Genomic DNA, 27,254 nt, shown 5'->3' with positions numbered 1-27,254 from the left:
AGTGTGCGTTTTTGCCCGTGTCTGTCCTGCAGGCACCTGTCGCAGCAGTTGAAGGAGATGGTGTGGACTGCGATGTCTTTCCCTGCCGTCCGCCTGGCGGTCTCCCTCAGCACCAGGCTGCAGCTGGAGTCTGGCTTCCCGTCGCTGAGCAGGTAGATCCCCAGGGTGTCCCCGAGCTCACAGGCCGCCTGGCTCATCGACACACAGACCCTCGTCAGCACACAGGCCCTGCCTACACTGCACTGGAGGCTGTGGCCACTGGTGACCAAGCAGCAAATCTCAAACACACTCACATTCGGCCTCGGCACTCAACAGCCGACATGGAAGCACAGACTCCTCGGTTTTTATTTTTACAGTGAGTCCTGGTTATTTTCTCCTCTTATTTCAGACAGCTTATCTCCTGTTCTGTGATATTACCTGTCGTAGACTCGGTATGGTCGAGGGCTTCTGACTTCAGCAGGTCCAAGTGCACCCCCCTTGTCACCAGATCACTTAAATTATTGCACTGGACCTCATGTACTCTTCACTTGCCAGTGGAATCGTAAGAACAGGAGAAAGGAGAATAAACTAGAGGGGACTACCTGGTCCGTGTGATTGTTAACTGATCCCAGGATCTCATCCAGCTGTTTCTTGAAAGAAGCCAAAGTATCGTCTTCGGCATAATACTTGATCGCACGAACTGCTATTCCTAATCAAATGATTCTACGATCCAGCTAATACCAGCTAAACACTGACAGTAATGTGTGTTTTTTGCATTCTCTCATCAAAGGCTTTACTTTGATAATCTTCACTTTCGTCTAGGAATTAGAAATGCCATCAGTCTCAGCAAAAGTGCTGGTTTACCCAAAGAGGCAGTTACTCCCGTGAAACATGAAACAGGACTGCAGGCTCTTTGCTGCAAGATGGGGAGGAGGAGGTTAAAAAAAACGAACCCTCTCGTCACATACAGCAACACCTCTTGAAGGCTCCCACCTGGATTGCTTCCAGGGTGCAGGTGCTCCCGTGGGCGACGAGCTGAGAGGCCCACTGCACGGCATCGTGGCACGCCTCCTCGGTGGGCTCTGCCAGCGCCGGCCGCCACATGGCCACCCGGTCCGAGAATCCCAGCAGGGCGAAGCTGCGGGTCAGACCATGGGGGGGGGGGGAGGCAGTCACCACCGCAGCGAAGAGCACAGACTGAACCCCCCCACCCCCGCGCTCCACATCCGCAGACACTGGGGAGCAGCGCACAGCCAGCAGGGGCGTGCAGGGGAGGATGGCGTGGGAACAGAGCTGGAGGAGAGCCCAGGAGCCACAGGAGCCCAGGATCAGCACCTGCCCCAGCCGGCCGCTGGCGGAATGACCCTCGCCCCCGCCCCCGCCCGCCTGCTGGCCTGTGGCAGGACAGGGCCGAGGAGGCCTCACCTCACTCCACCCCGGTGCAGCTGCTCCCAGATCAGCGAGGCCAGCTCCTGCTTGACCTCCGGCAGGCAGGGCTCCATCGAGCCCGACGTGTCCACCAGGATGCACACCCTGCCCTCCAGCACGGCCCCGAACAGACGCCGGCTACCTGTGGGGCGAGCAAGCGAAACCGGGGGGTTCAGCGCTTTGATGAGGCCGCAGCTCCGTCAACCTGCTGCTCACACCTGGCAGCCCTCTGAAGCCCGTAGGTGTGAGCCTGGCCAGTACCTGGAGGGGAGAGCTGGGGCTGCTGCTGGAAGAGGTGTTAGTGGGACCAGTAGGGGGCGCTCACCCTGCGGTCTGTGTGGGTCCTAATGCCCCAGTATACACTCTACTGTACTGGACTCTACTGGACACTCTACTGTAAACAGGCGCCGTCCTTTGGATGAGACGTAAAAGCGAGGTCCTGACTCTCTGTGGTCATTAACAATCCCAGGGCGTTTCTTGGAAAGAGTAGAAGTCCTACCCCTGTGTTCTGGCTAAATTTCCCCCTGGCCTTTACCAGTCATGGCCTCCTAATAATCCCCATCTCTGAACTGGCTCTCCTCCCCACTGTGAGCTGGGGTGTGGAGAGCATACTGGTGCTGCACACTGGTGGTGGTGGAGGGGAGTCCCCATTACCTACAAAACCCTCTGAGTGGAGTGTCCAGAAAAGGGTTATATAAATATAAGGAAATATTATTATTAAAAAAAAATATTCTGCAGCCTCTGTGCTTGTCTTCAACATTTTCTACAGCCTTTTTTATGCCCCTGTCCTGAGCTTTACTAGGCTGGTGTTGACTGTTCTGTGGTTTGTTTTCTGCAACTGGGTGGCCCGCCTTCTATATTTTGTTCTTTGCGTGGTTTAATAACAACAAAAAAAAAGAGCTTGGCATTTTTAAATAATTAAACCTGTCTGGCAGGAGGAGTAAACGGAGGTTTTTGAACCTCACCGTTCAAAGCTAGTTCAAGAACAACAGCGCGCCCTAGTGTCCTATATCGGTAACTACATGAAGAGGATTTTTATTCTGCGGGCCGTGGGGATCAAAACCAGGAGCTGGGATAAAAGCTGCAAAAAGGCTTGCGTCTGTAAAAGCTCCAGCCAGTATTTCTGTGCATTGCATCAGCAGCAAACAACAAGGAAAGGCACTTTCCCAGCCCTGCAGATGGGGACATCTTAAGCAATACAATATTGATAATGCAGAAAGATGAAGGTGTGCAATACCCGAGTTGTGCGAAACCAAGGTGACGGGTTAAGAGTTTAATATGCTCTGGTGGTCCGCTAGTGAGCAGTTATACCAGTTGAATTACCCAGCCTGACAGCTGATTGCATACAGCTTACGGTCCCTCACTACTTTGAAAATGGCAGGGCATCCTTGGCAAACAACTTCCAGCCTTTCCAGTGCCCCGAGAGCTCTGCTGACTCTGACTCCCAAAGCAGGGGGCAACAGCTCTTCCATCGGCATCTCACCAGTCTTTCTCATTACCTCCCATCACCAGCTACCGCTGAGCGGAGGCCTCCGGCCAGCGACAGGTCCTCGGTCAGCCCGGCGGCTCACCTGCGAGCAGCCACTGCATCCTCTGCACGTAGCGGCGGAGCACCCTCTCCAGCTGCGCGCTGTACTCCTCCAGCTCCCGCGCCGTGAACTGCAGGTGCCGCACGACGCCCTGCGACGGCACGGCCACGGGTTCAAGAGCACAACTCCCCAGAGCCACCACCCGGGGAGGCCCCAGGGCCTTGCGCCCTACGTGTGCGCCCAGGTGGAGGACCTGTGCGGACAGCCCCCCGCCCACATTCAGACAGATCTCTCTAGCAGGAGGCGGGCTTGTTCATGAGAATCCCTCAGTGTCACGGGTTGTTCGCTCAAGGGCAAGCTTCGGGCTGGGCTGATGGATCAATGATTCCCAGCGTGCAGTGGTATCCCATTGCAAAAGCACAGTGAATCGATCCAGTGCTGATAAAAGCACAGTCAGGTATTATAAAGTGACCCAGTCACAATCAAAGCAAAGCAGAGTATATGGATTCATGGTTAATGCATGTTACCAAGCCGTGCTATAGCAACCCGTAGCAAAATGTGAGCTATATATGGTAAAGGCAGGGAAAAGCATTTTTGACAGCTGGTCACTTCAAGGCAGTGCAGCAGCTGCATACCCTAGAGAAACAGGCCAGTAGTCTTCCGCCAGAGCAAGGTTTCGGCACCTTAACAGGACTTACATTGACCTGGACGCTGGGGAAGATGGCGCAGTACTTTGCAGAGACCCTCTTCTGAACCGCCGGTACCAGTTTCTTCTGGTGTGTGCAGTCGGGCCCGGAGACCAGCTGGTGAAGGTCCAGCTTCAGCTTCCTGATACCGAACCTTCTCAGCCACTGCACGTCAAAAGAAGGAGACCGTGAGAAATATTTTGGCAAGCCGGGTCTGGTCAGGCGGTCAGACACAGACGAAGCATGAACAAGCCCATCAGCTGATAAATATACAAAGAAAACGGGAACGGACAAACATCATGGTTCAAGGCATATAATAACTGGAACTTTCCTACAATGATGGAAATAAAAGAATAATCTAAAAAAATCTATGCTCTACAGAACTGTGTATTTAAGATATGTAAGAAAGTAAAATTTGGAGATCTCGTGTAAGTGCTGAAGGAAGCTTTTGGTTCATCCAAATGTTTGTTGTTACTGATCTGAAACGGCTTTCTTCAGGGTTTCCTAGGTGATGTTAAGACATCATGGGGAGGGATGGGCTGCTCTTATGCTGAAAGGTAGAGTCTGCAGGAAGTGACGCGATTCACACAGCTTCTCTACAATGAAAAATCACGCTTTCCAATACTACACCTGCTTGGTTGAGCAAATCTCTTCTTCTTTCGGGAGAGAAACAAAAGGGATATACTTCCTGACACTCTTTGATTTCGGATACTTCTTAAAAACCATGCCTAAAGGTAACAAAAAAAAATAAAATAAGCACCTGCACACAGAGAGACAAAACTTATCTTAGTAACTGAAGAAGTGTTCTGTGATCCCAGGGGCCAAACTGTAGCCTCCACAGGACAGGGGGGGCCCTCAGAGACGCTTACCCACGCTGTTGCCATCTTCAGTGTAAAACACGGACTGAGAGACCTTGGACCTCTTTTTCTGCTTAGCCTCAGTGTCCACTAGTGTACGGCTCTTCCCTGGCTCTGCTGCAGCACAAAACAAGACGCACTCACAAGGACTGGACTCCATTGTCCTGGGCATTTGCATACACATATTTTTTTAGGGGCTCAGTTTGCGATCAAAGGGCAGGCTGGTGGGGGCTTGTGTCTCAGCCGCAGTCTCGTACTGTCAGCACACCAGAACTCAAAAGGGTGCAGAGAACTGCCACATAACAGGAAAAAGAACAAAGCTTTTTCACAACTTATAAAAGCAAAGCAAGGACAGGGCAACACAGGAGAGAAAGGCAAACAAAAAAGATGAATTTACAATAACCTGGGATTTCAGAATGCAGCATGGCATGGTAGTCATGTTTTATTTAAGAGACTAAGCAGAGTAACCTTGACATCTTGTGCCACACAAACTCCTTCCTTGCTTTTAAGCGACGAATCCAGGAGAGCATGACAGGAGATTTCACTTGTAGAGAGACACTTGTAATCACAGAGTGGGAGAAGTAAACAGGAACTCCTTTTGCTGTGTTTTCCCCCTCGTTTCAGACTATTCTGTGTAGATTTGTCCATTGCGATTAAATTTCCCCTGCTCTTATTAAAACTGCACTCCTCCTCACCTGGCGGGACGCCTGCTTTCGCGCTGGTTGGACGCCAGGTGAGAGCTTTCTGGGAGAAAGCGCTGTCATCTGGAGATCCCTCCTTTGCCTGCTGCAGGGACAGAACACACAACAGGCTTGGATCACGTCCCACTAACCTCACTGAAGCCAAAGGACAGCATCTCTAAAGAACTACAACTGGGGTCTCCAGGAGCTCAGTGAAGGCATCTGTTACGAGTGCAGGTTGACCCCAAAAGTGCAGACACTACTGATCCCAAACGGGCTATTATATTGACTCATAAACGCCTTCAGAATGAAAACTGGTGGAGGGATCCATACTGGAATGGGAGCATGCTTGTGTATTTCTCATCCCTCCAAAGCTGGAAAAAAGATCCTGTGAGCCTTGTCGATTAACAACAGTGCTTTTTAAAAAAAATATCACAAACAAATCAGGTAAATTAAAGAAATTAAAGGTCAGCTTAAGTAATAATCAGGATTCTGAGTCACAAGATGTATCCCTCTTCCCTTTGGCGTTGCTGACTAATCTCTGTAGTATATTTCTCCAACATTTGGACAGCACGCTCATCAATTTTCCTGCGAGAGTGTTTCATTAAATTAAAAAAAAGCCAGCCAAGCATGTCTCTCGCTCACAACATCTCTCTCCAGTCGCTGCTGCTGTGTAAGCCAAATCCTCCACTCTCGTCTCATCTGAAGTTTTGCGGGGTGACTTTTAAAGGACTGCAAAGCCGGGGCGTTTGCCGGGGGCCAGCGATGAGAGGACCCGCCCCGACAGTTCTTAAATCCCGAAAGTCACAGCGGCAGCCCTGCGCTGGTACATATTTCATCACTGATTAAAACACCGAGAGCTGAAATCTTTTAAGCCACTCTTGCATAAACTCTTAAATAACCTTGGCAGACAGTCCTTTGAGGATTTCTCTGTTGCTGTTACAACCTTTAAACTCCAATTATACTCCCCCTTCAAAGGGGGTTCCCATAAATGAAGTACCCAAATTTACCGTGCTAACTCGCATTCCACCACCCCCTTCCTGACCCCCACATACAGCCTGTTTTTTCTAGACCCATCGAAACATACTTCCGACGACCTCCTCCTTCCCCGAGAATCAGACGCTTGAGTTTTCTTCCCCACGTCCCCTAGATATGATACAAGGAAACAGTTGCAGGACAAAATTTGCCCTTGCTTTTTTTTCCCTCCTCTCACATTTATAGCCTATTTATAGTGTTTATATCCCACACATACGCAATCACACTAATTGCTAACTGGCCATGACTTTCGTGGCTGCCCAAACCTAATTAGCAGAATGCACTGGGTTAATGACCCTGGAGGCTAGATGCCCAGATGAGTGAATTTGTCCCACCCGTCACTGGGCCACCCTCTTCAACAGGCATCAGTTCTGATCCCCAGCTGGGATCTCCCAAACGAGACGCGGATCCAGAGCTCTGCTGTGACGCGGCAGCCCAGCGACGCCCACCTCCACCCCGCGGCCCCGGTGCTCGAGTCTGAACCAGGCCATCAGCTAAAAGCCCTCGGCGATCACGAACACGAGAGGTCCCCGCGAGCAGCCTGACCGTCCTGCTGAGCGAGAGTGTTGCAGGTGTGGGTGGCGCCGGGCGCCGAGGGCCGCCTCTCCCTCTCTGCTGGGGCTGGCCCTCGGGCGCGCCGGCGAGCTGCTTCCTGCCAGCCCTCTGCGTCAGGGACTCCACCAGCAGGGCACACTGCGAGAGAGAGAGAGAGAGGCATGCGCGTCAGCCGGGCCTCGGCAGCTGCAGCGCCAGCCCCGCGGGGCAGCCCGGATGCTTCCCGGCGTGAGGCCCGCTCTTGCGCCAGGCTCCCCGCAGAGCCCCGACAACGTCGCCAGCCGCGCACGCGGGACGCGGCCCGACGAGGCCCGACGAGGTCTGCCCCGCAGAGTGCAATTCACGCAAGTCATTTCACGCACAAAAGGCCAAAGCAAATGGCCTAGCACACAACCACTCCTTTTTACACACCGAAAAGCGACTGGGAAAGGCTGAAAGATTTGCAACCTAAATCTGAAATCAAAAGCAAGGCCGCAGAGCAGCACGTCGCTCAGACAAAGGAGGGGGCGAGCTGATGGCCAAATATGAGGAAGCTTTTCTGGATGGGCCCCCTTTCTAAAGTGCTTGATAAAATCACGGATTCGGGAAGATACCAACAAGAGGTGGAGAGGTAACCCCTTGTCTCCAGAGCGACAAATTCACCTCTGCTCCTCTCCGGCGGAAGAGCACCTCTGTGCCGCAGGTGAGCGGAGGAGAAGGCCTGCTGAGAGACTCCTCAGGCCCTCGGGCCCACAGGCAGCAGAGAAAACCAGGCTGGGTCTCTCGCTCAACTTCCAGACCACCAGCAGGTTTTGTCAGCTTTCAGCTCTTCTCTTACCCACCTTGATTTGTCTTTTATACCATGTCTGTATTTCGATTAACAATGTTAATTCGTTTTTTTGTGTCACATGAGCTCTGAAACCATTTGCATTGTCAGTGGTTCCTTCTGCAGTATTCAGCTCTGCGGGTGTAAGAAGCTGCAAGTGGCTCCTTGCCACCCACTTAATAAAACAAAGTTATTTTAGCTGAAAACACATATTGTCTGATCCAGGAAAGAAAACACAGGAATCGCAGATAAACACCTGGGAGGATTAAGAGACCATTTTTGTTAAGAAGGATGCTGACTAATTGTACTTGTCAGCCATCGAGAGATGCACCTGTCACAGCAATGCAATACCAAGCCCTCTCTTTTCAGCATGGAGTTAAATCAGGTACATTTAAGCCAACTTAATCAATGAGTCCTGACAGTTCTAGAGTCAACGGCGGGAATCGAGCTGAAAGGAGGCAGCCCCAAACACAAGGCCCTCTCCGTCCTGCAGTTATTTACAGTATTGACGGCCTTTCCAGAACTGGCACCAGAAAAAGAACCACAACTCAGACCCCCAGAGCCCCTGAAGCGTCTCTGCGTGACCCACAGGACAGTCGTGGACCACGCACCTTCTGCGAGTAATTGACAGCTCTCTCCGTCTCGGCCAGCAGGGCGGCGATGTCGTCGCTCTCCACAATGCCTGCAAGCGGAAGGGGACATGGGGAATGTGCTGGGACTGAGGCAGCGCGGGATCCGGCAGCCCAGAAAAGCAGGGAAAGCAGTTAGAGGCCCCGATCCAGGGGGGACACAGGGGTGGTGCAGAGACTTCGGGACTCTGACAGGCGCTCCAGCATGAAGTTCTATCAGATGAAGGGCCATATATTTGGCTGGGAGGAATAAACGGACATGGCACTCAATTTGTGAAATACAATCAGGAAGTCGGCCTACAGGGGTTTCAGTAAAGGACGTGATTTTGATTTGAAACGAATCTCCAGCTCGGTGGGGTCAAGTTATCTGAATTTTGGAATACAGGTGAAAATTTTAGGGACGCCATGCCATTGTTCAACAAAAACATGCAGGCCAAGACAAAAGAGCCAGGAATGAGCCTCTGTTGTTTCACTTGGCACGAGGTTCAGGGGAATGTGGAGGCCCTTGTGTGGAAGTGGGGGGCCGAGTGTCCTGATCGAGGGGCCCGTGAGCGAGAAACGCCCCGCTAGTGCGGAGAGGAAAGCCAAGCCGAGGGGCAGGAACTCCGAGGGGTCCTGGCGCTCACCCGTTTCCCTGAACCAGTGGAAGCGCCCCTGCCCGCTGTGCGCCAGGTCTCGCAGCGTGTCCGCCGTCTCGGGGGGCGTGGCGAAGCGGGGGGGCACGCACGCCGGCAGCGGGGACCCCCCGCCGCTGAACAGACAGACGTGGAGCCGCAGGGCACCGCCGGCACAGCACTCAGACACGTAGCCACACACCGCTGCCTGCGGCACAGAGAGAGCGAGCGTCAGCTCCTCTGGGACACACGGCCTGCGCTCTGCTGCCTGGGACTCCCACAGCCCCTCGCACCTCCACAGAACACAGCGAGCTCACAGGCGGAGGCGTCCCCCTGTGAAGGCGACGCGTCCCTCGGGGGACGTGGTTCCGAATCCAGGGCTGCCTTCCCGTTTCAACGCTTCTCCCTTCCTGGATGAAGCAAGAAGTTAAAGCCACGCAAAGCTAAAACTGGAAAAGTCAACACAAGGGAAGCTTAGCCGTGCAGAATGGCAGTGGAGAGGCATTATGATTTCCAACAGGCGGCAATTCTTCCCTCAGAGGCCGACAGACATCTGGAACGATCTGTACAACCACACTGCTGGATACCAGAGTCTCTAGTATTCTTTAAAAGGGGGCAGGACAAGAATTCGGCATCCATTAGCCAGTAGCAATCAAACCAGCGAGAGAGGGCAGACTGTTCTCCTCTCGGTTGTGAGCCCTATTATATTAGACTAAGGGAAGTCTTCCCTTGTCCTTTCACCCACACCTCCTCCAGGATCTTCCTCACCACACTCACCCTCTCCTGGTCAGGCACTCCGCTGGTGAACAGGTAGATTCCCTGGGGCTCGTCTAGCGACCCCTGCAGGTCCGCTTCGACGGCACGTCTCAGGGCGCCCAGCACATTGCGGCTTCCTGTGCACTTCAAGCCCAACACCCACCTGCGAGAAACAACCACTAAAGCGATCGGGACACAGGAAAGAAACGGATCAGAACTCGCAGAGGTGACACACCTGCTACTGCGAGAGCCAACCGGCCTGTCGGTACCACGTTGAAGAAGTTTAAAAAGTCAACTCAGACCAACAGGACACATGTATGAACTCTTCATCTTGATTGAGAGTTTCAGACCTCTCATCAGCTGGATAGACAGGGCTCGGGGCGTCTCTGAGAAGACTCACTTCTTCAACCAGTGCTCACAACACTGTGTTTAGCTCAAAAGCTCGGGAAAATATATACAATTAAGAGGTGGGCCCTGTTCTTCAGCTGCACTGTGATCTGTGCTCTTGAGAGTCAATAACACGCACAGACATTTAACTCTTACTTCCAAGCGTCCTGGAGATTCTCCAGGGTTGGTGCGGCCATCTCATTATTCCAAGGTTGCACCTCTGTGCCAAACCTGTCAGAGAAACGAATGGTTTAAATAAGAAGAAAGGCATGTGATGTGTAACAGGAAAGGCACAACATTGATTCACGCATGCACGCATATATCCCGTGCTTGCACTGAATTCCCCTTGTTAAAAGGCATGGATCCTTTTGCACATATATCTGCTTCTCCTTGAAAGAACTACAAAAGATAACCTCTCACAGATCCCTCCCTGGATTAAAGAATACTTCGAGGTGGACAGATGACAAATTTGCACTCTGGCACTGTGCCCTCTCAGGTACTGCATATATATATATAGATGCGTGTATGTATTAAAATAATAAATTATGGTGAGATTTGCACATCCTTGCAACTCCCATAATTAAGTCTTACCGTTTCATCCGCACTCAGGACAAGATGGCTTTATTAATGTGCACGGTCCCTGTACTGGACGGGATCCATACATTTCCCTCGCCCCGTTTTCGCGCTTCTGACTCGTTTGAGCAGCAAGTGCAGAGAGTACCAGGACTGCGACATTACAGCTGTGTAACTGGGATAAATGCCCAGATCAGCAGTGCTATGAATAGATTCTCAGCAACTGAGTCAGGAAGAAACAGCCTTCTTAAAAATAAAACACACACACGGCAGGCACATTCTTTCCCTACGGTGGGCTCCATCTGAAAAGAGTCTTTTTTTCCTGTGTCTACTGTACATCAGTGTCTGGGGTCCCTGGGTTTCAGACGTGGGGCTCGACAGAAGGAGATTGGAAACGATCAGTCGGGATTTCGGTGTTTTGGTCCGGACATGCTGCCTGTGTCACTGTGTTTGCTCTCTCTCTCTCTGCCCTGTGAGTTTCATGGGGTTCCGCTGCGTGTCTCCAGGCCAGCCTATGGCTCCCCCACACTACAGCGCTGTGGAGCTTGGGAGAGGTACCATGGCCAGGACTGTGGGATGCGGAAAAATATAAGGCAATCCTTTTACAGCCCCCTGTAAATGGAATTCAGTTTTACAATGCCACCATTCACAAAGCCCTGACACACTGGCCATTATCAGGATTTGATGTATGTAGAGAATGAGCTTTGTTCTTAAGCCAGCAACATCTGCCCTTTCTATTCACTACAGTGAATCAGTGAGCAGTGAGCAGTTCCTAGGGCACAGCCCTGTCCCTGTCTGGGATGGGCTTGGGACACACAAATGCTAGCACCGCAATGGGAATAAAAAGGCAAGGCAAGTACGTTACTTTCAGTATTAACCAATATTCACAGACTGCATCTGTACACAACTGCGCTGAAGAGTGATAAACATTGCTTGTTAAAGTGCATTTATCTGACAGCTGCTCCAAGCTGTCGCACTCTTCACTCATCCTAGTAAGTCTGCAGAACTCTAGTGAAGTAGCAATTCTAAAATCCAGCAGACTGGTGTTCATGTCTGCCACTGGTTTTCTAGGTGAAGGGACAAAGCCAGGCCTTTTGGGATGGGATGACATATAAAAAGACTTTGAGCTTTATGCAAACAGAGGAGGCCCGTACGTGATGATGTTGAAGCTCTCCTTGTCGGCCATCTGTTGCTCCAGCAGCAGGCGCAGGGAATGCTGGATATGGACAAGGTACAGCGAGTTCATCAGGGAGACATCCACCAGGACAGTCACTCTGGGGAGAGAGGTGAGCCTTCAGGACTAATGAGTCAGTATCCAGAGACTAATTAGTGCCTTGTGTGGGCGGGGGTGTTTCACTGAAAAGAAAAACAACAAGGTCTGCACCGAGGAAAATTAACTCAGGAAACATTTCCTGACACAGGATCATCCTCCTGGGAAACAAAGCAAGAGATTCCTCCAGAAGCTTTCAGCCTCGAGAGATATGGGGAGGGAGCTGAACATCACAAACAAATAAGCATTAAAACAGCTTTTTTTGTGTGGATGGTGTGTGTACCAAGGTCAGTGCGATTGCAACTATTCAAAGCAGCGAGGAAAATTCAATGCACCAGTTCTCCTTTGTCTTCTATTGCTTCCACACAGCAAAAAGAAAAACGTGACACTAAGATCAAGTTAATCAGGGCTCTTGTGTGGCTCAGCTAGCGCGCCCTGCTGCAGGGCACCGAGGGGCCTAGCAGCGGGAAACCTGGCGGGTGTGCTTCAAAAGGAAGAAAAGACAACCCAGCGACTCCCAGTCACACGCTTCCTCGCTGCCGATCGCCGCAGCGTTTGCAAACCAGAGCTCTTGCCTCTGCTCACACACGTTGCCCCAGATCTGCCTGCTTCCTGTGGTCAGCCACTCCACCCTGCGTTCCAGCATCAGCACCGCACTGGCAAGCTGCCTCTGCACAGAGGGAATCGGGGGGAAAAAGGAAAGAGAAGAGGGAGAGAGAGAAAGCAAGAGCAATCTTCAGGGTCACGGCCAAAAGACCACTAGCTCCTTACAGGTAATGGGGACTCCCCTCCACCACCACCAGTGTGCAGCATCCACCTCTTTATCCAACACAGGGTCACGGGGGAGCTGGAGCCTATCCCAGCAGTCAACAGACCCAAGGCAGGGTACAGCCTGGATGGGATGCCAGTCCATCGCAGGGCACACACAGACAAAACCCACACACACACCAGGACCAGTTTCCCCAGAAGCCGATGAACCCACCATCATCCCTTTGGACTGTGGGAGGAAACAGGAGCATCCAGAGGAAAACCCATGAGAACCCAGGGAGAACATGCAAACTCCCCACAGACGGCACCCCAGGAACTGAACCCAGGGCCCCGGCGCTGCGAGGAAGCAATGCTCACCGCTGCACTACCATGCCGTCTGTGTACCATATTACTCAGTGAACCTTTATATTAACAATGAAAACAGTGCAAGGGCATTTAAAAGGGAAAACAGGAGGCACTTCCTTATGCGTAGGGGTTTGGGAGTGTGGCTACCTAGCTGCTGATGTAGCTGATACCCTGGTTTCTATCAAGACACAGCCGGATTAGATCCTTGGATCAGTTACTAACTTCCCAAGGGGCTAATCGTGACGAATGGCCTCCTCTGCTCTGTCACCTCTCTCGCCTTCCTACCTGGTAGTTGTACAACAAAGGCGGGTCCACATGCACGTTTTTCACCGTCCCATCATGCCACTCAAACTGCACCATGGCTTTCTAGAGAGAACCGCCAGCGTTAGTCGCTAAGCAGACAAAATATCCCTAAAACATTTAAGTTGTGTGATAAAGTAATCAGGCTCTGGGCTACTAGACAGGATGTTTCTGGATTACAGGCTGAAAAAAATTGAATCATTTTGAGGGAGACTTGTGAACATTTTATCACTTTTGGAAAACAGGCTTGATGTCGTGTTTTATGGAAAAGGTGATATTTAAATGTGAGAAACGAGTTGAAACCTCACGACCCTCACTGACAGGGTACTGAGCAGTAATAACAGGATGAGTCATATGCGTGGCACTGAGATGCTGGAGGCCTGTGTGTCTGAATTAGACAGGATGCTTTAGCACAACACAAAAAGGGTAATTATGTCAGGAATGCATTAAAACTCCCTCCTACTAATGTATCAGGAAACATGCTGAGTACTTCAGGACACTACCGCATGCTCACTGAACAGCCTCAAGACGGCCCTTCCAGACAGAGGAGCAAGATATCCTGGCAGAGACAAATTTCAGCTGCCACAACAACAGAAGACTAAACCTGATTTATAAACAAAAATCACACTGTGCACAGCAAAAAAGAATTAAACCCACTGGAAAAACGCTGAAAGTGTTTTAATCAAAAGAGTGAATGGAGAACAAATATTCGCTTGCAGCAACAATAAAGCACAAACTGTTTTTATATTAACAGGATACTACAATGCTGTTTGAGAAGCAGCCTGTGTTTTCCAGTTTTGGATTAGTTTAATATCAGTCGTTGTTCGTTCTTGAAAAATACACATGCAGAAAAAAGCAGAGGTGTTTGGTCAGGGACAGAACAAATGTGCTGCATTTTTCTCATCGCAGAAGAATGGTAATTTGGCAAACTGACAGACAAGCAGACAGATTCGTCTCTGGGGAGATACTTTATTAACATCCTGTTCAGATACTACAACAGCAAAATACAATACACATAAAAACATGCAGATTTTATATAAAATATTTCTGTTTTGGGTTTCTCACCTCGTGCAGTGTGGAGGTGACAGTCTTCCTCAGAACGGGCACAAACTCCTCCAGCAGCGAATAAGCATTCGGCGCAAGAACCTGGTACAGGCTGAGTTTCTTTGCTGTCAGTTTGTATTAGTAGGGGGAAAAAAAACACAGTTTGCAAAGACACAAATTGAAATTTGATTTATTTCATAATTTGAGTGTGCAGATATTGCCTACCTTTCAGCCCATTGCTCTTCAGCCAATCAGCAGAGGTCTTAGGCAGGAAGTTCTGCCTCTCGATGCTGAGCGGCCCACAGTGATTGGGCGGTTTGGGGAGGAAGTGAGAAGGAGGCAACTCTGCTACCTCTAAAGAAATCTACCAGAAAAATAAATCAGCGCATTGCATCCCAGAAAGAAATAAATTAGGAAAATGTTTCATTTTCTGGATTCAGACTTCAGTAGAAAAAGAATTACAATATCCCTGTTATTTACAGTATAATTCGATTTAAAAACCTTTAATGATGAAAATGGAAGGAGTTAAACTGGGACTGCATTCCTTGTTGAAAATAACACTCACAACTATCAATCATTTTTCAAATGTAGAATAAAACAAATTACAAAGAAAGTCGCGGGCCTCAAAAATACGTGACCGAACCAACGAACGAGTTCTTCCGATAATGGTGACGTCTCTTACCTTCTGCATAACGGAGACGAACATGTCTCCCAGTAGGCCTTGACGCATTTCCTTTATCTTGCTCAGCAGATCCATGGCTTTCTGGGTCTCTCTCTGCAGGAGGGCGATGTCAGAGCTGCTGTAGATCGCACCCTGACTCATGTGGAGAAAGGGACATGGAAGCCATGAGCGCTGTTCCACAGAACGACAACTAAACTGCTCTGAACTAAACTGCACTCTGAAGTGCTCCTGCTGCCGCGGCTGGATCGGATCGGGCAAGACCGGTGCCGCCCCGCGGGCAGAGCCATGCACAGTCCGTGTCTAGGGGTCCGGGCAGCCCTGCACGCTCTCCCCTGCCTGCCGCCAGTCCCTGGACACTTCACACTCTGATACCCCCGCGCTTTTTAAACAAATAACCTTTCAATTTACAATTCATTCCAAAGGGCGGAGAAATATTAGCTCCAGGGTGCTTGAGCAGAAAGCTCTTTGATGCTGTCAAGGGCCTGCCAGAGTAGCATACGCCTTCACAGACCTCGAGTCACTTTACCGTACATCAGCTTCATGAGAAAAAAGCATCTTAAGTACGGACTTTACTCCCAGAAATCTAATGGCAGATAAACAACCGTTCTTACGAGCTGTCATTCCGTGTTTCCTGGATTCTGTGATGGATTATTGGAATACCAAGCCTCTCTTCCATGATCTTGCAAGACATTCAGGTCAACAGGAAAGGCTAGGCCCTGCACGAGGGGTGCTACTCCACCTGCCTCCGACATCAGTGCTTTTAAGCGCTTTGAACAGCCACCTTTAAAGGAGCTATATAAAATAAAGTTTTATTATAATCATCATCAGCAGCAGCAGCTGTCCTGCCCTTTTCTCCGTTTCCATACACCCCACATCTCAGAGATCTCAGATTCCCACGGATCCTCTGGGAACCAGCGGAAATCCCTGGGGCAAGTGAGGGGCTCAGATGTTTCTTCCGGGCACGTCTCTTGCTCAGATAAGAAGGGGTTTCGGGATTTTAGTGCTAATTCCCCTTTGCCAGCCCAGCTCCTGGAAAGACAGTGTTAGCAGAAGGGCCTGGTGACAAAACACAGGCGACGCAGCCGTCAGAAAAGAGGTGGAATACCCCTTCAAAAAAACATCTCCTTCACGTTTCGGGATAGGAGACGACTAGCGTACTTGGGGACAAATCCTCCCGAGATTTCTGACAGGCTCTTGGTGTGTCGTGCAGGGTTGTGTCTTGTAATCTCCCTGCTTTGAGCCTGTGTGTGCCAGACCTTGTGGATAATGAGTCCCCTGTTGGAGGGTGGAAGTCGTTACCTGCCTGTCAGACGAGTAGCAGTGAAAACGCCCCCCAGAGGCTTCGGCAAGGTTCTTCAATGCCATCTGAAACAGGGAGGAAGCACACAGGCACGTCTCGTATGTAATAAGCCAACACCATGCAGGGCAAATATTTCCAGCCAGCAATCACAGACCTCTGTCCTGTGTGCACATATCTACACATCGTACCTGGTGACTTTTTTAAATTAAAATCTGCATTTGATTGCTCATGTTGGAAGCTGTCTCTGACCAGGGGTCTCCCCCCAGCAGAAAGCACAGTGGTAAAACTGACACTGGTGGCTGGGAGCAATAGGATCTGCATGGGCCTCCTCACATTGCCAAGCAACAGTGACTTCTGGGACCGACCTGGTGCCTGCACGTGTGCAGCGTTATCAGTGAGAGATCAGATGTAGCTCTGATCGGTAATATAGATGAGATGAATATGGATGAGTGGGAGGGTAGGCAAGTTGCACGTGCTCTCTGAGCAAAGCAAGAAACAAAGCTGGGAATAACTACTCCCCGAGACAGAGATGTAAAATAGAAGAAACAGTGATTCCACTTTAAAACAGTTTCAGAACCGCCTGTTCTATCAGGGGCCGTGTGATTTACTCACGTGGGTCATGGGGTGGCCGTTGTCGTATGCGACTGCATGGACGGGCAAGGTCCTTCCCAGCAGGCACTGCTCGACGTAAGCAAGCAGGACATCAGCCGGCTGGTCGGGGCTGGAACGGGCAAACGGACACAGAACGCGTTCAGCTCGCGCAGGCCCGAGTGCGACAGAGCCGGGGCGTGAGACCAGAAGCATTAGGAAAGCGCGGCGTGACCCTGGACTGCAACGCAATCTGAAGGTTATCTGTGGGAAACAGGCGTCCACACCTGCCGGTTTTCCATCCCTGGGGATGTCAGAATGTTTTACGGGGCACAAGGAGGTGCCCTTACTGGAGCGCACACAGATGGTAATATAGTGCATGATGTCAAAGGAGAATCTGTCGCAGGCAGGGAACACGTACTACAACCTGCCTCACAGCGAGCGAATTCCTTGTGCCTCGCACAGGGCCACAGTCACGCTGTACTGGATGCTGAGGAAAGGGGAAGTGGCCCACTGTGAGGAGATCGACGAGCTGAGTGACCTTCCCGTCACTCGGTGATCAGTGGCGGGGCAGTAACAGGCCCCTCGACCAGCGCTCAGAGCTCAGAGCTCAGCGCAGGGACGGTCATTACCAGGAGCCGAGGACGACGAGCAGTGAGCTGAGGTCTCTGCGGCCCAGGGCCTTCTTCACCGCGCCCAGAAGATTGCAGCCCCCGCTGCCCCCCAGCTGCTGCACCCACTGCCGGGCCTGGTGGAGCCTGCGACACACGGGGATGAGAACAGTGAAACCACCCGCCGACACAGAGCACTGGTGAAACACGTGCACACACACAGTTCAAACACGCACACACACACTTAGTGCCTTGATTTCTGATGCACGGATAGTGCATTTGTTTGTTATCATTCAAGAATCGTTTCAAATAATTTTGGTTATCTGGAAGTGGACACCCCCCCCCTCCATACTTACATAACTGTGGAAAAGACACTGAGAGGAACTGAACATTGTTCCAACTGGACAGCATCTCCAACAGTTCTGTTTTACAGTCGTGATTTTTAATAGCAAGGGCATCAAGACACACCAACACTGTCTAAAATACTATATTTGGAGCTGTGCATTTTCAGTAAAAGATTCTTAGTGTGGTATCCTGGTGAAACAAAGAATACTGATATAGTTTGGTACTTTAAACAACAACAATAATACATGCATTTGAGCACCGCTTTTCATCTCCAATGATCTCAAGGCACTTCACAGTACGATGGCCCTTCTGCACCAGCAGTCTCCCCTGGGAGACAACAGCAGCCAATTCAGCCCCGCTGCACAGCAGATCAGCCGGAGAAGTGAGAACTTCACCTTAGTGAATTAAGGGGAAGAATGAGACAGAAGGTGGACAGTCTGTACTGGTCAGACTGTGGGTTAAGTGTAGGGAACCCCTGAGAGTTTAGCTGGACTAAGATGCAAAAAATTGCCTCTGGCTGATTCATGCCTATGGGGCTTTTTCTTCTTGGAGTACAGCAGCACCTGCTGAACTTTGCTCCTGTCTTACAAGTTTTGTCTTTTGGCTCTGGAAAAGAACACAGAACACAGAAGCAGAGACCCACACACACCCACACAAACACCGAGGGCTGATCTGCTCAACAGCGCACGCATGATACAAAATAAATTTGCCAACCCCAGTCAGAGTCAGAGGACAGGGAGATGAACGAATGCAAGAAGAGGGGATTTGCGATGTTCTGAAACCATTTATTAATCTCCGGCCTGAGCAGTTTAAAACTTTTTTTTTCCGGGCTTTTTGATTTTCCAAATCAAATCAACAACTCTTCTGCAAAAGGAAATCAAGCCAACAAGTATCTCTTTCATCACAGACTCACCTTCAATTGGACCGTTAAAATCACCCGATAGTTTTATTTGATTTTTAGCTAATTTGTATTTGATTGTTTTATTTATTGTTTTCTGTTTCATTATGTTTTTTGCAGACCTTACATCCATTGTTAATGTGAATTTATTTTTATGTAATGCAATGTGAGCTGCTTTAGGACTGAAAGGCACTATACAAATAAAGATGATAACGGTGATTATTATTACTATTATTAATAAATAACAGTGAATCACTACCATAAAGCAGAGATATAGACACCACAGATTACAGCCCAGTGTTTGTAAGAATGTAAGAATGAACTACAGTCCATAGAGAGCCTGGGACTGCACACAGCCACACTGAGAGAGCTCTCTTTGTATAGAAGATCTGGGAATTGTTCTTCCCATCTCCCCAGAGCCCCAGGATGACCAAAAAGGCGAGCCCACCCACCTGCGCAGGTTGACGTCTCTCGGGCTGTCCCACAGCAGGCTCTCCTGGGTGCCGAAGGAGAGCAAATACAGCTGTTTCTTGTAGCACAGCTGCTCATCCAGGAGACACTGGGAAGAAGCCCGAGAGAATCACCACCAGACCGAATAACATTTCTGTAATTGTATGTCTAATTTTTAAGGAAGAAATGTGCAATGTTTGTTAGCCATTGAAGAGTGTAACACTGCGGGAAGCTAACAACATATTTCCCTACACATATGCACTTCCCTTATATTTCCCATATTCGAACCGGCAGCCCTCCAGCCACAGGCGCAGATCCACCGCTCCGCCCAACAGCAGGGCTGTCCAGCAATGCCACCCCTGCGGCTGGCAGGGAGACCTGCCCCACTTACCAAGAGGTGCTTCTGAAACTCCTGCAGGCGTCCCGACTCGCAGTTGGCATCAGACGCGTCGATGAGCACACCCACCCGGGATCCCTTCACCAGCCCAAACACCTGCCGAATCAAGAGCACACGGTGACGCCCGCGGAGGGGGGCACCCGAAAATCACCCACAAACCGGAAACCTGAAGCGTGCAAATATGAGCCCACAGATGCAGACCCTGGTTGGGGGGGGGGGGGGGCGTTCACAAATGAAGGAGAAACTGGGAAAAAGCTAATGCCATTCCGGGGAGGCGAGTGGAAAATCAAGAGGAAAGAGGCTGGCAACCACCCGGAGTGCTTGGACAGCGACTGTTCCTCCTGGGTTGTCTCGGTGTGTCGTGTGGCGACCAACTGGTAGCCTGCAGGGGTTGCAGGGCTCCACTGGCATCCCCAGGCTGGCTTTCGCCCAGCCCGCCACTTGAGTCAAACCGATACGCCGCGGCGCTCCCTTTTAAACCAGACATCCCGGCTGCATAAGAGCCTCAAGTGCCTCAAGCCCTGCATTTCCAATGTGAAGATACAGCCCGTCATGAAAACAGACTATGGAAAGAAAATGCCAGATAACCGGTGTGAGGGTGGTAATGAAGAGCTGAGCCCACCAGAGGGAGGGAGACGCAGAGTGCTCCTGCCGTCACAACGGCCGCTGACAGCACCCTGCCCCTCCTGTGTGCGCCGAGCGATACGCGCACAGCACTCTGCCGCAGCTGTCGCCCTGCAGGAGGAGGTTAACAGCTTATCTCTTTTAACTGCGCCTGTCAGCACTCCTATTTTACCAGCCACACGCTATCGGCAGATAATGTGAAAATGGATCACGGAGAAAGCAAAACAGCATGCAATTCGCACCTTCGGTTTCAGAACTAAGTTGTGAGGCTCATCCCCTGTTGCACTGTGTTATTAAACCCCCAACGTGGTGCTTGTGCTCTGAAGGGTTTAAAAGCTCCTGCAGGGAGCCAGGAAAGCACTCTTGCTCCTGCTCTCACTCCGGTCTGGGGTCCAATGTCACGCAGCACTTGCAGAGCTAAACTGCCGCTGTAGACGAAGCCCTGGGCTTCATGCAAAGGTTTAAATTACCTTTCGACTGCCTTCCATGAGCCAGCTCATCCTGCGGTGGTACAGCTCAATCATTCTGGAAGAAACAGGGGCAGGACAGGGAAAACTTTCACATTTCTTGACAGGGAAAAGAAAGGAAAGAAAACAACACAACTGTATGTAATAATCCGCGATCTGTATCAGGGTCAGAGCAGAGCAGAATAAAGCAGAACGGTTCGTCAGTTCGGCCCCTGCGACCCCAGCGCCCAGTGTAAAGGGTCAGAGATGTCCGTCTTTAGCCCTGGGATGGGACAGGAAAGTCTCCTCTTGTCTTACGGCCCACAACACACACACCCTCCACTGGCACAAGGTAAGCGCTCCTAGTCTGTCGCTGGAGAAATCTGCACTCACTTGAACAGCCTGGACTCGAACGCCTCGATCGTGCTGGCGCTGAACTCCATCTGGCTCCTCGCGCCTCGCCCGGCGGCCCTGCAGACAACACACAAGCAGCATGTGCCAACGCAGGTCACTGGGGGAAGCAGGCGGGGGCGCAGAGCATCATTGAGAGGAACGGGAATTCAAACGCTGGGGTGATTCTAAAAACTGAGCCCCTTTTACTTCCTTATCATTAAGGAAATGTATTTTACATATACAGTATAGATTTTTTTACGTACAGATTTCTTTCAAAGGGAATAACAAGAAAAACCACAGGAACCCCATTCCTCCTCTACCCCATTTATCACTGTCGGGTGAGCAATGACAGATCTCCTTGGGAAAGCAGGCCAGCACACTCCAGTGGCGAGGCACGCACGGACCGTGGGGCACCTGACGCTGGGAAGGAAGGCTTCACACATGCCGAGCATTTCCAGAAGGAAAAAAAAAACCAACAACCCCAAAACAAAAGCTTTTACGTAAGCTGCTGAACGAACAGGAACACGCTGGCGAGCGTGACACTTACACAACGGTTTTGCCTTGAGTGAGGAGGTGTGAAATCGTCAGCCCTGCGCTCTCCAGACTGTGGTTGCTAAGCCACTCCTCGGACGCCTGCCCCTCGCTGGCGCCGGCTCTCCGCCCTTGGACTCTCTGGAGTTAAGCAGTAGGCAGTCGTGATCAGCAGCCTGTCAGGAAGCTCAGGCGCAGTGTTCACCTGCTGCACAGGGACTTATATGTACAACTACACAAACCTCACCTAGCAGAAAACAATAAATACTTATTTTGTTCAAAGACATTTCTTTTCTTACATTTTTCACGCAGTTTATCATCTCCTTAGGGTGTCAGATAAGTAATTTTGCAAGGATAGTGTACAAATTCCCATCAGAGGCACGGCTGATAAAATGGAATAATGTGTCTTTATCGTGTTGCAATTTCCTCCACTGCTTCATTGAACAGACACTGAGCTGACAAAGAAACACTGCAGCAGAGTCTGACCTGGAGTGTCTCTCCAGGTTCTGTGACAGAGCACTAGCGCCTCACAAAAGAGCTTTGAAGGTCAACCAGGAGAAAAAAAAAACTAGCAGCACACACACATGCGCACACACACACACAGACGATTTCAGCTAAAACAATATTTCAGTGAAAAGGAAAGGAGCTTAAAGGTATAAATGAAGGAATGAGGTGTGTAGCTATATAAACAAGAATTAAAAAGAAAAAAATCTGATGGATATTTTTTCCTCATTCAGCTGTTTGCAATAACCACTTAGTCTAAGAGAGAGCAGCACTAAACCAGACTTTAACCCCAGCTGACAATGTGCATAAGACAGGACATATCTGAGTCTGGAAGTCAGTCTATCACAGAGCACACATGCCCTCGCACAGAAGGGGCATCAGGCAGGAACCCAGGACCCAACAGCTGTGAGGCATCAGCGCTAGCTTACATGCCAGTTTGCTGTTCTTTTCATTTTCAGGGCAGAGAGAAATCAAATCTCGGCTGTATCACCTGCACTGATTAAAGGCAGGGTCACTGCAAGTTATTACCTTTGACAGAAAATGCAGCTCAATCTGCCCAGAGCAGAGGGGAGCACCCTACTGTCTCCGGCATGGCAAAGTCCCCTTGGGAATGTAAGTAAATAATCCTTACACTTCTACAGCACTTTTCTGGACACTCCACTCAAAGCACTTCACAAGTAACAGGACTCCCCTCCACCACCACCAGTGTGCAACAGCGCCAGTCCACACACCAGTGGGGAGGAGAGCAGAGTGATGAAGCCAGTTCAGAGAAGGAAATCATATAGAAGGGCATGACTGGTAAAGGCCAGAGGGAAATCCGGCCAGGATTTCCCTCTGGGGTAGCACCCCTGCTCTTCTTGAGAAACACCCTGGGATTTTAATTGACCACGGAGAGTCAGGACCTCGGTTTTAAAACTCATCTGCAGGACAGGGCCTTTTTTACAACATAGTGTCCCTGTCACTGTACTGAGGCATTAGGATCTACACAGACCGTGGGGTGAGCGCCCCCTACTGGCCCCACTCACACTCTTCCGGCCATTCCGGGGCTTTCCCAGGAGTCTCCCATCCAGGTACTGGCCAGGCTCACACTTGCTGAGCTCAAGTGGGCTGCCAGCTGTACGCTGTAAGCTGCAGGGTGATATATCTGCTGGTAATGTGGGAGTGCCCTGTTGGCCAGGGTTTCTGGTTCACAGCCAGGGTGTGCTAGTGACTGACTGTGACTGTGGCAGGGGTGGGGTGGAGCCAGCTGCAGGCTGTTCAGCTCTCTGCGACCCCAGTGACCCCATTCAGACACTTGTGGGAGTGGACACTGTCACCTTGAGCTGTGTGAGCTGTGTGCATGTGCCCTGACCTCTACCAGGTTTGGGAAGAGTGGAAGCCGTTGGCATTGGGCTACTCAGCACACAGCCCTGTCCCATTAAAAACAGACCAATACTTGCACCCCAGTTTGCATCAGCTGGAGGCATGGCTGACCGTGTGATGGCTGAGCCTAGGTTATCAGGCACGGATGTGTTTGTGTCTCCTCTGTCTTGTGCTTGCTGTTTTCAGTATAATTCGACTGCCTCTGCAACAGGGCTCTCTAACCAGTGATTCTAACCGAAAACAGAAGAAGATAATGGAACAGACTATTGTCCCAATATCTGTTCTAAAAAAAATAACCAAGCAAAAAAACTAAAAAAAAAAAAAAACTTTAAAACCTGCCACTGCTGTTTTTTCTTGCCAGAAAATGAATCTGCTGCCCAGGATTCCTGCTTACTTCACAGCACTCAGTCTAAACAGCTTCAGAATGCAGGGAATCTGACAGCAAATGCCGTGCTGAAACAGAATACAAATGTTGAATCATCTCAAATCACTTTTTAGGTAATTGAATCAATGAAAAAAAGCACTTCCAGCACTCTCTTCTGTCTTCCTCCATAACCAAGCGGAACAAAGCACACAAAACAGTTCACAGTCACTGACGTCAGTGCCTGGACGTCAGTGCGATAAGGACTTACCAGCAGGTCCAGGGTCTGGTTGACGTGGGTGACCAGCAGGCCGCTATCTGGCTCACTGTGAGGAAGGACACTGTCCTGCCAGGATGGCCGGCTCTTCAGGGGCTCTCTGTCGGAGCTGGGCTCTGAACTGCGGGCCGACAGTTGTTACTAAGCAGACACCTCACCCTGTGTCTCCTCCTGTACCCCTCCTTGTTAAGAATGAAATTTATCCCCATGCCCTCTCACACACGCCAAGCACAACAACACAATTCAATCGAGCATGACGCCGTCCACAGTTCAGGGAAGCATCCAGTTTCCCAAGTCTGGTGAAAAAAAAAAGAAACAAGCTACAAAGAAAAAGCCCAGCTAGAAAATGCAAAACTATAACAGAGCTACCAACCGCTACCAACAAAAAAATCAATCTGAGCATGCATATGGAATACAGAATAAATTACTGGAAGAGAACTAACTAACTGGGATTGGTTTTATTAGTCTAGCACTACCTAGGGTTGGATGGTGAAGGAATTTATTGGAAGAACAAAACAATGAAAACCAGCTGGACCACTGCATGCGGTTACCAGTCAAACTTGCGAGCCTTCAACTTCAACAGGCGGACACTTACAGCGCGCCGGTCAGGAAGCGCTCATCGCCCAGGATCTCGGCCATGCTGGAGCTGCCCTGGTTGTTCATGGCGATGGGGCCTGCCAGTGGCCTGAGCAGAGCTACAGTCAGAGAAGAAATAGCAAACCCATGCAGGTTATTGACTTCTGCTTTTGTGTAATGAATATATATTGATTTTGAACAGATTAACGGCTGCCCACCCACAATCCATCAATGCCCACAGCATATCAGCAGGCAAAGGTGTTGCAGGCGGGCTGGAGAACTGGAAATAATTCATGAGAGAGCTTAGAGAAAGCAGGTCAAGACCCCCCCATCCCACTTGCGGCGCGATGTCATAAACAGACGCCGGAAAGCCGTATCCATATCATGAAAAACTCAGGCGTCCCAGAGCAGCACACGGGTCAGGGAGGAATGAAGATCCGAGACAAGTCCCGCCAGGAACATCCCCGCCACCCGGCTGGTCAGGCGGGCCGCCGCGTGTCACCATGACAGCACCGCCAGAGCACCGACCACAGTTAGGGCGAACACGGATAACGCAGGGTGGAAATACACCGGATGAGTGCAGCAGGGCTTTCAATGGAGTGAATCACGCAATGAGCCACCTCACTGCAGGCAGACACACCAGCAGTTCCAGGTGCCAAGCAGCTGTCACAGCCTGTAGGTCCGTTATCCCACTGTTTTTCTTCCCTGCATCACCTGTTTCAGACTATATCGTGTTCCTTACAGTCGGGAAGCTTTTCATCCAGACAGTCTGGACAATCTTCCAGAATCCCGATGATTTTTCCCTCTTCTCAAAGTCAGAACTGCTTTTTTTTTTTCCACTTGAATGTTATTTAACTTGTTGTTGTTGTTGTTGTTGTTGTTGCTGCTGCAGCTGTTCTGTGTTTCTGTTTTTGGTGTTTCCTTAATGTCTTTGTATGGGAGCCTACGTGCAAGTAAGCATTTCATTGCGCTAGTGCAGGTGATCCCGGCCGTTCAAAGCCTCCACCTCCACAATCACATCTGTAATTAAACCAGCACCCCTGCAGGACCTTTCTTTAACATGTAAACAGCAGGCAGCTTACTCTGTGTTTGCTGCTAGGAGGATCTGAGACAGAGGAACTCTGCTTGAGGGAGGGCTCAGCTATACAGCACAGTAGCAATACTGCACTGTATGGTTTTGCTGAAGCTGAAAGAAAAATGAGACACCCGCTGAAGTCTGTGGATGACTGTTAACAATGCGCTTGAACAGTAACACAGGCCTTTCTGGGAACAGCCCGGAGCTCTGAAACCCTGACACACACGAAGAGATTTCTCCTTTAAATGTATTCATGGGTCAAGAGGAGACACATCCGTCATTATGTGGTAGAATCACGCCACCTATTAATGGGCTTAGTGAAGGACCTTCCATTTGCAACAACGTATATTTATAGAATATCTAAAATGCAACTGCAAAATAACAGCAAAGTTTGAAAGTTTCACGACAGTTAAGTTAATAACACAGAGAACCAGCCTTACCGGCCCTGCTGTCAGTATGTTCGGATGTCGCCTTTAACCCTTCCTTCCCATTAAAAGCGTGTTTCCCCCATAAACCTCTTTGGAGAAGAGACAAAGAGCGTAACACGATCGAGTTTGTTTTATATTTTTTTTTTTTAAAAAGTATTTTTCCTAATAAAGCCTGTAGGTGAGTTGGCTCAGCCACCTCTTCGTCACTCACCGGAGCCCAAGCGCGCTTCCCGTCACCAAGGCGACGGAATGGTCCACTTTCACACGCACAAACACGGCGTAACAGATTCATAATGATCACGGAGAAAACCGCCTTAAGAAATGCAGCTTGATCTGGAGTAAGATACACACATAAAGCAATGACAAAGATCGGTAAATTTAGCCCAGACAGCGTGTTTGGTGAACAACATCCGGATGGTGAATCTACCTGCGGCGTCTTGCAATGGAGCGGTCTGAGTACATATTTCTGACCCCGGAGGCCGACCGAAGAGGTGTTGGTCATTTTGAGAGCAGATAATCATCATACTTATTCAGAATAGCGCTTTTCGTTTTCCAGAACTGATTCTTTTGTCAGTGATAGAAGTTAAATACCAAGGAGTTTACGATACCTATGTTTTTTAAGCAAGAAATAAATTCCTACACACCCCCTTATTCTCTTATCTTTCCGCGTTGCAAAGAAACGTGTATTAGATATATCTTAACAGAAATCATCATATTATGTTGAGCTGGATTTGTATCCCAGCTGAGAAATTATTTAAAAATTACTCTCTGTGAGGGTGGCATGGTGGGACAGTGGTCAGCACTTCTGCCTTGCAGCATGGGAGCCCTGGGTTCAATTCTGGTTCTGAGGTGCTGTCTGTGTGGAGTGTGCATGTTCTCCTCAAGTTTGTGTGTGTTTCCACTGGGAGCTCTGGTTTCCTCCCACAGTCCAAAGACATGCTGGTGGGTTAAGTGGCTCTGGTGTGAGTGTGTGTCTCTGTGTTTTCACTGTGATGGACTGGTGTCCTGTGCAGGGTGTGTGAGTGTGTGTGCCCTGTAATGGACTGATGTCCTGTCCAGGGTGTGTGAGTGTATGATGGACTGGTGTCCTGTCCCGGGTGTGTGAGTGTGTGTGCCCTGTGATGGACTGGTGTCCTGTCTCGGGTGTACCCTCCAGCTCTCTAGCA

The 27,254-nt window shown here is 50.1% G+C and overlaps 1 protein-coding gene across 9 annotated transcripts in view; it reads right to left on the bottom strand.

Annotated features, from left to right (window-relative positions):
• The window catches only part of vwa3a (von Willebrand factor A domain containing 3A), a 28,946-nt gene extending 2,594 nt beyond the window's left edge, over positions 1-26,352 (bottom strand). For 2 of the 9 annotated variants that reach the window (XM_015360575.2, XM_015360572.2), the window contains exons 1-30: positions 26,101-26,288; positions 24,605-24,704; positions 24,004-24,130; positions 21,522-21,646; positions 20,975-21,052; positions 20,606-20,660; positions 19,506-19,607; positions 19,117-19,223; positions 17,443-17,568; positions 16,835-16,943; positions 16,222-16,287; positions 14,923-15,054; positions 14,466-14,604; positions 14,262-14,365; positions 13,182-13,262; positions 12,359-12,453; positions 11,668-11,787; positions 10,097-10,171; positions 9,575-9,716; positions 8,810-9,005; positions 8,166-8,236; positions 6,741-6,887; positions 5,175-5,265; positions 4,492-4,596; positions 4,253-4,350; positions 3,635-3,787; positions 2,979-3,087; positions 1,405-1,549; positions 973-1,117; positions 37-188 (exon numbers count right to left, since the gene is read on the bottom strand). In XM_015360575.2, the coding sequence (XP_015216061.2) occupies positions 37-188; positions 973-1,117; positions 1,405-1,549; positions 2,979-3,087; positions 3,635-3,787; positions 4,253-4,350; positions 4,492-4,596; positions 5,175-5,265; positions 6,741-6,887; positions 8,166-8,236; positions 8,810-9,005; positions 9,575-9,716; positions 10,097-10,171; positions 11,668-11,787; positions 12,359-12,453; positions 13,182-13,262; positions 14,262-14,365; positions 14,466-14,604; positions 14,923-15,054; positions 16,222-16,287; positions 16,835-16,943; positions 17,443-17,568; positions 19,117-19,223; positions 19,506-19,607; positions 20,606-20,660; positions 20,975-21,052; positions 21,522-21,646; positions 24,004-24,130; positions 24,605-24,672 (3,263 nt within the window). In that variant the 5' untranslated portion in view covers positions 24,673-24,704; positions 26,101-26,288. The other 7 variants (XM_015360568.2, XM_015360569.2, XM_015360570.2 and 4 more) reach the window with 7 other exon arrangements.
• Between the last annotated feature and the right edge of the window lie 902 nt (positions 26,353-27,254).

This window comes from Lepisosteus oculatus, chromosome 19 (genome assembly GCF_040954835.1).
Source record: "Lepisosteus oculatus isolate fLepOcu1 chromosome 19, fLepOcu1.hap2, whole genome shotgun sequence".
NCBI classification, from domain to species: Eukaryota; Metazoa; Chordata; class Actinopteri; order Semionotiformes; family Lepisosteidae; genus Lepisosteus; species Lepisosteus oculatus.
Note: the sequence above shows the minus strand (reverse complement) of the source record. Positions and strands in the feature narration are given on the sequence as shown.